Source organism: Xiphophorus couchianus, chromosome 19 (genome assembly GCF_001444195.1).
Source record: "Xiphophorus couchianus chromosome 19, X_couchianus-1.0, whole genome shotgun sequence".
NCBI lineage: Eukaryota > Metazoa > Chordata > Actinopteri > Cyprinodontiformes > Poeciliidae > Xiphophorus > Xiphophorus couchianus.
This window is the reverse complement of record NC_040246.1, coordinates 13965772-13977907: the sequence shown is the minus strand read 5'-3', so window position 1 is coordinate 13977907 and position 12136 is coordinate 13965772. Positions and strand designations below refer to the sequence as shown.

The 12136-nt window shown below is 39.7% G+C and overlaps 1 protein-coding gene across 5 annotated transcripts in view; it reads right to left on the bottom strand.

Annotated features, from left to right (window-relative positions):
* Nucleotides 1–789: 789 nt before the first annotated feature.
* The window catches only part of LOC114134004 (pleckstrin homology domain-containing family G member 3-like), a 38285-nt gene continuing 26938 nt past the window's right edge, over nt 790–12136 (bottom strand). For 3 of the 5 annotated variants that reach the window (XM_028000187.1, XM_028000188.1, XM_028000185.1), the window contains exons 11-19: nt 10140–10226; nt 10029–10059; nt 9694–9795; nt 9550–9582; nt 8756–8766; nt 6941–7297; nt 5560–5661; nt 2941–4318; nt 790–2051 (exon numbers count right to left, since the gene is read on the bottom strand). In XM_028000187.1, coding sequence (XP_027855988.1) covers nt 1465–2051; nt 2941–4318; nt 5560–5661; nt 6941–7297; nt 8756–8766; nt 9550–9582; nt 9694–9795; nt 10029–10059; nt 10140–10226 — 2688 coding nt within the window. In that variant the 3' untranslated portion in view covers nt 790–1464. The remainder of the gene's footprint in view (nt 2052–2940; nt 4319–5559; nt 5662–6940; nt 7298–8755; nt 8767–9549; nt 9583–9693; nt 9796–10028; nt 10060–10139; nt 10227–12136) is intronic. The other 2 variants (XM_028000186.1, XM_028000189.1) reach the window with 2 other exon arrangements.

Genomic DNA, 12136 nt, shown 5'->3' with positions numbered 1-12136 from the left:
CATTTTGTGGCACGGTTTTTTTCTGGCATCCCTGATTTTCCTTACAGTGTGCCACAGATTAGGTGTAGCTAGAGTTCAGTGATACTGTGACCAGTAAACTAGCCAGTGAAAAGCATCTGCAGCACTTCTTTATTGGCATGAAACTGTGACGCTGCTCACTTTTGACCCAAGCCTCGCTTCCCATAACTAATTAGCTTCACTCCTCTGTTGTTGCCATCATTCTGTACATCTCACTTGTTCTTAAAAATCAGCACCAGAACACTTTTCTTTCATTCCTCAGACATCTTATCACTCAAGATCTTCTTAACCCAGTCAACCTCTGCCACCTCTCCTAGAAATTTCCATCCCTCCAAGGGTTTGTCATCAGGACCACCTGCCTTTCCTCTGTTCATCTGCTTCAACGCTTGCCCGACTTCATTGTTAATCTTAGCTACTTTATGATCCACGACAGTCACCTTTTCTGCTCTACATTCTCCTCATTCATCAACTCTTCAAAGTGCTCTTCCTTCCCACACTTGGCACCTGTTGATACATTCCCACCCCTTAATCACCCTGATCTGCTGCACATCCTTTCCATCTCCATCTATCTGCCTCACCAACCTGGACAAGTCACTCTCAGTCCTTATCGTCCACAAGGAATCACTGGCTTGTAGCCATTTCTGGTTGCATTAGAAATAAGTGTCATGAATCTATTAAAATAAAAAAAATTGGTTCTTGAATTGCTAACACAATTCTGTGGGCCAGCCCTACCCAGAAAATTCCATCTTTTATTGACAAAGAAAAATTATGTTGCAGCCTTAGAATTTCTGTTTTTATTGAAAATATGGGCAGCTGTACATAACCATAAACAAGTTTCTGAGTATCTGGAATTTACACATGGTCAAAACTATCCCAATATACAGACATATAAATAACTTTCATGAAAATAAACAAGTTGCTGATAAAAAAATAAAGCTCCAGTGATGTGCACAACTGTTTTACAAGCAGCTCAGGAAAATGTGGAAGCATATTTTGTTGTCCCTGTGCATCAAAACACAGCAAAGGCTAAAATCTAACCGTCTTTGGTGTCTGAAGTAAGACTTTACTGGCAATCGAGAGCTCTTAGCCGTCGCTCTCAGAAACTCTGCACTGATAGTTTGCAGAGTTAATATTAATGACTATAGCAGCCAACAGTTCATATCACTTTTTTGATACAGGAGACTATATATGTATTTATATGTTCACACAAAACTGTAACATGCAAACAAATACAGTTAAAATGTAACTGTATCTTACTGTTTTAAAGACGGCATGCCCATACCATCCCTTTTATGTTACACTGGTGCTAAAATTATTGCACCTCGTCCCCTATATAAGAAACCTCATGCACAGAGTTTTTGAGGGAGAAATATGCAGAACAAACATTGAAAGCATCATCTAGCATCATCTCCCAGGTTTATGTTGAATACACACAGTGCACGTTGTTTAGCTTGTACTTAAGCTCTGGAACTTCTCCCGTAAACTCCTCACGAGGTTGCTTTCTGAGGACTTCCCAGAACTCAGTGACTTTGTGCTGTTACGAACTTCCTGGAGGAGCCCATCCTCGTCTTGGATTCTGTGGCATGGTGAACGAGTCCGCGAACGGTCTTGAAGGTTCTGAACTTCATGCAGAGGGACAGAGCCCAGCATGTGGTCTAAGGAGCTCCACCTGCACAGCAGGGAACCCTTCTTTTGCTGAGGCCAGTCCTCTACCTGGAGACATTTCTTACAGCAGTCTGTCGGAGCTGCGTGGAGATCTGACGAGCTTCTGTACTTATGAGAGGCGCGGCTCTCCTTTACCCCATCTGGTTCTGTGCAGACACAGTGTGTTCTTAGAGAGTGTGAGGTGTCTGTGTATTTTGAACGCAGCTCCTGGACGTGAGGCCAGTGGAAGGACTCAGACTGAGGGCTGTGTGGGGCTGTGCCCTGGGAGCTTGAGGGAGAAGATGGTGTCTGGTCCGAATTTGGAGAACAAACTTCAGGAATGACTTCCTGTTCACAAACATTCATGGGCAACCTTAAGTTAGGCTTACCTGCATACAAACAGAGACAAAAGCACAATGAGTTTGCATCAAGTTTCTGTTTCAGAAACAACTAAAGGCAGATTAATGCAAAACTGTTAAAAATCATTCATAACCCTTGAACTTTTTAACATTTTGTCACAAAAGCCAATCTTTCCCATTTAACCTGACTGCCTCAGTTTGTTGGAGCATATCGGTAATTAAACATCATGAGGCACCCATAAGAAGTCTCATTTCCAGTTTGTGATATATAGGAGACACAGCAAGCAGATGTTGAGATCAGACCAAAATTGCTCTATTTGGCCTACATGATAAATGTAGCATAGATACAGTTGTCTACATGGTGGAAAAACTAACATCCTGAGGAGACCCTATGACAAAACATGGCAGATGTAGTTTTATGCTGTGGGAATGTTTTTTCCCATAAGGAAAAAAAGGTGATAGAAAAGTGGATGCAGCAAAAGTCAAATGTTCACCTTTCCCAAGAAGAACGATGGTAAACGTTCATTTAGAGCTACAATAGAATGGCTTAGATAACAGCAGATTCATGTGAAGGAATGGTCCAGTCAAAGTCCAGACTCAAATTCTATTGGGAATTTGTGGCAGGCCTTTAAAATGAATGTTAGATTATCTTGATCCAGACTGATCTGAAATTATTTTTGCAAAGAAAAATGGGCAAATATTTCAGTCTGCAGTGATGTGAGAAGTGGTTCTGCAAAATTTAAATGCATGACACACTTTTCAGATGTTTGCAAAAAAAATACAGTTTTACTATTAATCTGTTAAACATAAAGCTGTGATAAATATGTGATGACATTTGAAGTTTGTGGTTGTAATGTGAAGGAATGTGAAGTAGCTCAAGATGTACTCTAAAAGTGTTGATCGATGATGTTCTGCTTACCATTTTTTCTCAGCTTCTCCTGGTGGACAGCAGCTGCACTCTGGAGACCTTCCTGGTGTGCAGCCTGTCGGCTCCTCTGCCATCCTGCGGGCCGGTTGTTTTTGATGCGCTGGCTGTACTGACGAGCCAGCTGGAACACCTTGTTTCTCATCTTCCCCATGTCGTGCAGGATCTGGTCTTCGTCTATGGTGCTTTGGAAGCTAATGCTCTTGGGTAAATGGCTGGAGTGGAAGTTGTCGTTCTCTTGAAATGCCGGGGACGAACACGGTTCTGAGAGCTGAGCAGAACCCTGCTCTGCTGTGGGGGAACTGGCCGTAGGTGAAGACACAGAGCAAGTGTCTGCAGCAGAGCACATTTCAGGTTCTTCTTCTATCACTGGTGGTTGATTACTGTTTTTGACCTCTATTGTATCCAAGCTGATCTCAACTCTTTGGCTGTCAACTTTCTCTTCTGCCTCCTGCTTCACTTTCTGAATCTCCTCCTCAGTTTCCATAACTTCCCAAACCTTCAGCATTTCAGACGAAGGCCTGAACTCTTCCTCTGCAGTAAATGCTTCCGTGGCGCTATTAGACCGAATCTTGACCTCAACTGAGCTTTGAGGTTCACTCATCTTACCCTTTTCTAACCCAGGAAGGTCGAACACGGACCAAGAAGTGGGTCTGTTTCTACAGAGGCCTTTCCTGTAGGCTGGACCGGCCTTCTCCTTTGGAACATCATTCAGCTGTCGACTCAGCTGTCTCACCAGACCGGCGGGGATGAAGGACAGACTTTCCCTGCGCTTGAGGCTGAAGTTAGCGTCTTGGTGCTCAGCATGCTCATAGTATTGCCTGATTTTATGGATGAGAAGTTGATCCTTTTTGGAGAGAGTGGACCTGCGTTCTCCTTCACTCAGTTCAGGCTCAGGACCCAACAGGTTGGCCTCTGAGGAGGTCTGTGGTTCTGGTGAAGAGCTATCTGACATTTTCTCCATCTGTTTCTCCATGTCCATATGGGCTGAGAGGCTTTGAAAAGGGTCTTTATCTAAACTCAAGTCCTCAGAAACCAGACTGCTCCGTCGTGACAAACTGCTGATGAGTTGCTCAGCGGTCAATTGGTCCAACACAGAGGAAGACAAACTGCTTTTATTATCTGAAAGCACCTCCTCTTCCTCCTCAGAGAGGTCACCGTTCAATAGTACACGCATCTCCTCCACCTGAAGGCCAGAAGAGATGCTCTCTCCCTCTTCTTCTCCTGCTGTTTCGGTGGAAGTATCCAAGGATTCTGGGGTCTCAGTTTGTTGCTCAGAGGAGAACATGGTAGAATCATGGCAGTGGGAGTTCTCCACCTCCAGCTGGTTGATTGGTTCTGCTTGTGGGACTCGGTCTAGATGACACAGTTCCTGTGCATAAAAAGATAACAGTATTATCTAACGGAAAAATGCACATTTTAATGACAAGCACTCTTCATTCCTCATTAGCTTATTAGTTCATTTTAAAATCAGTTTAATTCATAACATCCACATCCTTGCTGCATTTATTTTATATTATTAGGTTTCCCGTTTTTTATCCAGTGACCTTTTTGTCATAATATAATCACGGACTCCAATGCATGGATTTCATGTGACAGACCTACACAAAGAAGAACATGACTGATGCTTTTTCTAACAAATAAAAATATCTGAACATTGTGTCATGCATTTGCTTTCAGTCCCCTTTACTGATACCTCTAAATAAAATTAAGTACAATCAAATCCCTTCTAAAGGTCCAATGGAAAGGCATCCTAAAAATATTTGCAGCTGCAACTGCAGTAAAAGGGAATTTTGTGAAGCATTGCCTCAGCATGGCTGACTATATATCCACACTACTTGTCAATTTTTTTTAAAACATTTTGTTATGTTCCTTCTACTTCACTTATGCATTGCTTTGTTTTGGTCTATAACATAAAATCTCGCTAAAATACATTTGTGGTTGTAAAGAAACAAAACATTAACATTTTCAAGATGCATGAATACTTTTACAAGGCACTGATTGTCTGTGGGTAAGAGTTGCAATTAAAAACTTGCATTGGCAATGCAGTCTGCTTCTTTTGGCTCTTCCTGGACAGTTTAAATTATCCTTGACTAGTTAGGCTGAGCCTCATCCGGTTCTCATCCTGCTGATGTCACCCTAGACAGCTGCTCTAACGCTGTGTCCAGGTGTTGCCTGCTCATCTGGGGTGCCTGCAAATTGCAAAAATAAATAAAAAAAGAAAACGCAGCTTGGAGCTGTTTGCCATAGATAAGGTTCACTCTGCTCAGATGCAGAAGCTGCAGAAGTGCGGGGACGCTTCCCATGTGGTGCTTTAATTTCCAGCACAATAAATCTGCAGCATGTAGAGATGATTCAACTGTGCTCATGGCAAAGGGCATCTATTCGGTAATAATTGCATTTTTAAATCTAATGTAACATTGAATAAACTAGCATTTCTGCAAAGAAATAACAATGAAAATAGAGAAAGAGTTTGAAAATGGGCCCCAGTAACAACTTGGGGAGGTGGAAGAGGATTTAGTGAATATGCATCACATGTGGCCTCAGATATGTGTGTGGAAATGAGGTTAAAAGGATCCAGGCATAAATATGATATTGGGCTTTTGTGAGCACCTGAGTGCTGAGAGTTTGTTTCACATTGTCGGTGTTTTCCTCCCCTGTGCAGGTTTCAGCCTCTGCAGCTTTTAGTTCATCAGTGTCCTCATTCTGATCATCCTGAAAGGAAACAAAGCACAGCATTATGCCAAAAGTCTTTTTAGTCAACGTCAGCAAGTTTGCAAGCTTTATAACTCCATCTAAGATCTCAAGGAGTGAATGGCAAACAATTTCCTACAGTTCAGCCATAATTGGTCCAAAAGCTTGAAGAGAAAAATTAGTTAAGTTAGGCTTGATCATCTTGGGTTGAACCAATGTATACGAGCAAAAATGCTCCAATAAGTTAGAAATTATTTTCTTGTTACAATTAATTTGTAGTCAAGATGCAATTTTATGATCTGGAAAACATTTCAGTGGCCAATTTGGGTAATGAATCTGCTCTGTGTTTGGCCTCTGATTAATTTTCTAATCCAGAAAGATTTTAAAAAATTAGTCAAAGCCATATTGAGATTTAACTTTACATACTGACTGTTAACTGTTTCAAACATTGAATGTGAATGTTTTATTTAATGTAATTATTTCTTGTTTGAAAAAGTAAACTGAGAAAAAAAGTCCAATTGATGGAAAATACATCCTAAATCCTGAGAAACACAAAGAAATGTTCAGAAATATCTCTTGATTGTTAAAGCTCGCTGGATTTAAAATGTATAAACCTCCTTTTTAGGTAGATTGCTTTTGATAGAATATGAGACTGATTTCTAAATATTAATAGTACATAGATGATATCAAAAAAATTGCAAAATCTAAAATGAAAGGAAAGTCTCTCATTCAGACCATGTTATTCATTGATATTCAGAATCTAAACAACTAACAATTAATCCCAACAAAAAAAAATCAGAGGGAAAATATTCATCAATATGATTATCAAAGAGAAAGCTCCCCACTATTCTAATTATGTTTAATCAGATGGATACATTAACCTTTGAAGTCAAACAACATTTAGCAGAGCATATTAGGATATTCGTTGTCATGCAAATGCAAACATGGTCTCAACAACATAAGTCATGCACCCATAAATAGTTTTTAAACACAGCAGCAACTGAGATGAGATACACATGCAGTACAAATTTGAAAAGGAAATTAAATGCAAACTGGGATGATTTTAACTCTGGAAAAACGAAAGCAAAAACATGCATGATGTTTTTCTGAATACCCCTTATCTACAGTGAAGCATTCAGAATGGACAATGTGAGTATTGAGTCAATTTGGATTAAAAAGGAAGAAAAAAAAAGGGATGAAGAACAAGAGCCAGTGTGGGAGACAGAGTGGTGTGTTAGTTTTGGTGAGCCATTGGGACGGAACGGAAAGCGGGAAACCCGTGGGTGGCAGAAACCCTCACCGTTGTGAAGTGACTAGAAAGCAAAGCCCTGGCTCTATAGTGCCAGCAGGAGATGGCTGCCAGCACCGAGCTGGCAAAGTCGGCTACCTGGTCGTCTCCCATCAGCACATCATCCTTGCAACTCTCCCCTTCCTCCTCCTGTTCCTCTATTTCCTTCTCCTGCTCCAGCCCCACCTCTCTTTCTCTGGGTGAAGGGTCACTGTCAGCTGCATTTAGCCGCTCCAGAGAGTTGCTCAAATCCTCCACACACGGCCTCTCACCCCGGGGCTCGCCTAGACAGGAGGTCAGTGTGCTGACACTAGCAGCTGGCTGCAGGGAGCTCCTATCCCCCAGCAGTGTGCCTTCACTGTCTGCATGCTGTAGCGTGAAGTCATAGACATGTGGTTTGTTATTGCAAGGTTTGTGATAAAGCCATCTTATGACTGCAAGGCTGTAAACAGCAAGATGTGTTGTCTATCAGCAGCGGGCGTGATGCTGTGTGATTTCTGCAGGCTAAGAAAAAAAAGTGTCCTCTGGAAGGCTTGGATGTTTCATTTGCAGTTAACAACATTTTCAACCACAAAACTAGCCCTGCTAAAATTCCATATTTGTGATGTAAAAAAAAATATCAGAAGATTATAAGTAACTGACAGATTTAACATGACAAACTCAACTGACAACACACAAAACTGAAGAAAATGTGATTTTAAAAAGCAGCAATAAACTTGTTGCTTAAATATGCACAGCTTTGTTTCATGCACCATTTTGATGCAGTTCAAAATTGTTATTGGATAAACATCAATTACAGTGAATCTGATTAACCTAAAATGAAATTCTGTTGCCCTGGTCGGATTATTCCATACATATGCATCCTTTAGAGATGGAAATAAAGTCTGTGGATAGATTGCAGATGGATTAAATCTCATCTCACAAAAGTATTAGGTAAAAGAAAAGCCCACAGTATCTTTACATTATGGATGATCTCAATAAATTGTTGAAAAGAAAACATGGAAACTGGCCAGGGAGGCAAACAAGAGGCAGAAAGCAGCGCTGAAAGAGCTGCAGGACTGTCTGGTTGTACAGATAATAAACAAGGGTTCCCCAGAGCTTGATGCTGTTTCACTGCAAGTGAAACATTCTCCTGCAAGTTTTCAAAGGACTTTAGTGAGATCTGGATGTTTTCTGTGGTCCAGGTAGAAGACAATTAATATTTGTGTGAAATTTACAGAGTTGTTGTTGGGATCTCCAGCCTTACTGGGCAATTTCAGTTTCATCTTTTCATCTAATTTAAACAAATTGTTGATTACCGACTTCACTCTGTACTGGTGTAGATCAATTGCTGTGGATGTTTTCATATCTTTCTTCTGACTGCTACAAAGCAAATAAGATGCTTTGTAGCAGACTTGCCTTAAGAGTGTGAATATATCTAATCTCACTCTTGGACAGTTGATTTTTTTTTTTTTGTCAATTTATCTAACTTTGCTATAGATAGAACCCTCAGGAAGACTGAATTAAAAGTGCTTCAACTTGGTGCTACTTTGATGTTGTGCATACTTCTGCAGCAAGATTAGTGCATCCTTTTAATATTTTTTAATACTTTTCTCCCTCTTAACAGATGTTTCGGTTAAATAGATACATGTGAGATTTAAAGTAGAAAAAGTTTTTAAATAAAACCAGTTTTATTTCAAATTATTTCTCATTTGTTCATATTGGACTTTTACAAGGCATGACACTTTATATAAACTGTAGGAGTTAAGGTTGAGTAACCTCAGCAAAGTGCATTGCAATAGTTTCCCCAAGCTTAATAAAGACCCAGTTTGGATTACCTTAACTTACCTTCAAAATAGCTGCAGAGTGAACAAAGATTGAGGCGAAGGCACCGGGAGAAAAAACAAACAAGAATGTCAATAAGAGGTCAGATATCATGTTCAGTAACATCCTGAATTTCAAATGCATTTAGGGGTAAGGAGACAATCTCTGCTTCCACATCCAGGCAGCTGTTAGTCTGCCTCAGACTCAAGGGAGATCCTGTGATTAGGTAAAGACCAATAAGTAGCATCTTGTTCTCTGAGGCTTTAACTGGACATGATGCAATTTGTCAGGAAGTGATGAACCACTCCCTTACTCAGATGAGAAGGTTTGACATTAAAGTGGTTTGTTCATTACATCGTCTGGAGAAATTGAGCGAGAGAGAGATAGAGATAGAGATAGAGAGAGAGACTGGGTAACAGGAATACAGATGTTTTCTGCTCTAATGACCAATCAATGAAACAGGAAGACACAGATCTGACGGGCGGGGCCCAGATTGAGTACCGAACAGAGCTTCGGAGTGACAAAAGGCCTCGACCGAAGCAGCATATAATTAACTTCATTATGGGTGAGGTGGAGTGGGAGTGAGTGTGTGTGCCCATTGAACTGTTGTCCAGGTGTCTTTGAAGGAGAACAAAGCAGAAGTTCAATGGAGACGTGAACAGCAGCTTTTATCCAACAGAATAACCTTGGTGGCAGAGAGCTGATGTATAACTGGACTGCAGCCACAATGCAGTTCAAACTATAGCAGTGTTTGTGAATCTGAGAAAATCCTAGTGAACATTTACAGAAATTAAATAAAAACATAAAAATATACCCACCGCTGGTGCTCTTTATGATTTCTTTAACTGGTTCTGAAAGAATAAATAAATACATTTGCAAATTCAAAAAAAAAGTTTCCATATTATCATTGCACAGTTATTTTTCTGTGTGATGTACTAGATGGATAGCGGACATAAATATACCAGATCTTCTCCTCCCATTCCGTACTCTGAGATGGAAGCTGTCACTCTGGAAGCACTCTGCTTTCATCATCCTCTCCGGACTACGCTGACACTTCCCAGAATCTGAGAAACGGAAGGAGACGTCATTACACTCATAGCTGCAATTACAAAAAGCAATTTTCTGCACATGGATGAGCTGGTTATAAGCCAAGACATCTTGGAAAATTAATAAGCATTCCATATTCTTCACAGAACATGAACAGCCACTCTCTTTTTATTAGCTGCATCTGTGGTAGCTGTGGCAACGGTTAAACGGTCCCTGACTTAAGTAGAGATGCTCCATTAGTAACACTTACAGTTGCAGTTGTCCACAGTGGCATCTTTTGCCTTCAAAGACAGAAGGGACAAGTTAAAGACTCTTTTGACATCGCTGGGAAAGAAATGTTGTGTGGAAGGACGACGTTTACCTTCTGTGGCAAGATGGTGTTGTGATTCTCAAGAATGAGCCTCTTAATGTGATGAGCCCACAGACGTTTCTCCTCCACAGACTTTGCCTGAAGACACAGAGGGGAATCCCACAAAAGAAAATAATTATCTTTCACACAACCGAGACCTGACAAACCTGCTGTTAATACAATCACTTATTACAGCATAAAATGTTATTCTCTTCTATAATGTGTTTACAAGGTTGGTGCTTGGTGATTTGATTTGACTGTTGAAATAATATTTAAGCACATAACTGTTATATTAAAGTTCCATTTATGTGGTCCCACAGCATAACAGATCTTCCACCATACAGCACAGTTGTCATAAAGCACATTTCAGCGTATTGTCAGTTTCCAGAACCTCCGTTGTTACAGCAGAGGGTTGCCATAGTTTAGCAAACTCCACATTTATGTCCCTCATCATTGAGCCTGTATTTTTCAGTCAGTTTTAAATGCCATAGATAAAAAAAAACATTTCTCAAGGTGTTTTTCTTTTATATTTCTAAGAAATATAAAAGTGCTAGAACTGACTTCTGATTCTGCAGTGCACAAAAGGGCTATTTTACTGTCAAGCATGTGGACAAATTTCAATCTTTTTTGCTACGATGATCTCAAGTATGATAGATGCTAGATTAAATACATATCTTCTGTGATAATCTGTTATCAGTGAAACCTTCATTTTACAAAATCCCCCAACTGAAAAAAAAAAACAAAAACAGAAATTTCAATCATTTGTTCAGCATCTAAACCAAATTCAGTTAGCAGCCTTTGGTCCAATCAATAATAAATTTATTTACAGATATTCTGATACTTATCATTGAGAAAGTCAAAAAAAGTCTGAAAACTCATTACTCATTGTACACATTTCATATTCATCCAGTCATGAACATTTTTTATGCAATTTCATACTTTTCAAGACAGCGCATGAACTCCACATACACAGATAGCATCAAATGGTTGTCATGGAGACTGTTTGCTCAAATTCTATTGCAACTGCGACAAAAGATTAATTAACACTAAGGTCATTTTTGGTAGAAGAACCATTGTACCATCTGAAATGTTGTCTTGGGTACATTTGTAAGGCATTCAACCAAATACAAATTTAATTTAATTGCAAACCGTAAATGTAAAAAGTGCTTTAGTTGGTTGCTTTAATAACTGCAACACGTCATCCATCTCTACAGATCTGTGCAGCTGGCGATCATTTTTGACTTGATATGAAAAAGCTCCAAAGAGTTTTTCTTTTTCGAGAAATTAAGGATGTTGAAAGCTTCAAGTGTCCCTTAAATATCCGACACTATCAGCATTGCTCGGACTCTCTTAGTTTTCAAACTGTGTATTAGGTCTCATTATTCTGTTGCAAATTTAAGTTGTCTGAGGAAGGCAAATTATACACTGGAACATGTTTACAGAAATAATTTATTACAACTCTGTAACAGAAAAACACCAGAATCCTTCACTGTATTTGAAGCATCGTAAATTAATCTGTATGCTGTTGGTCTTACTCTAAAACTCCTGTGTTAGAGCTACAAATGACCAGGAGTCCTTCTTTTATAGTGCTCCCATCATCTATTGACGAGCAAAAGTATTTTTTATCTAAACTAAACATGACTGTATGTTTTGGGCTGTTGTCCAGCAGGAGGATCGACCTCCACTCCAGTCTAGAGTGTTTTGGGGCCTCTAACATGTTTTACTTTAGGATTGGCCTGTATTTAGCTAAATTAATCTTGCTGATTATGAATAGAGTTAGACGAAGAAAAGCCACCCCACAGCATGATGCTGCCACTGTGAAGTGGCAGCATATTGCCACTATTTTATTTATTATTTTTATTAATAAATAATAATAAAAAATAGTTGACTACAGTAGCTGTATAGATTCATGTATAGATCCACTGTGAACTGGCAGCATCATGCTTTTTTTTTTAAAATCCCCCTACTGAGGGCACAGCAGTAGTTATTTTTCATGAACTTCATGGTTG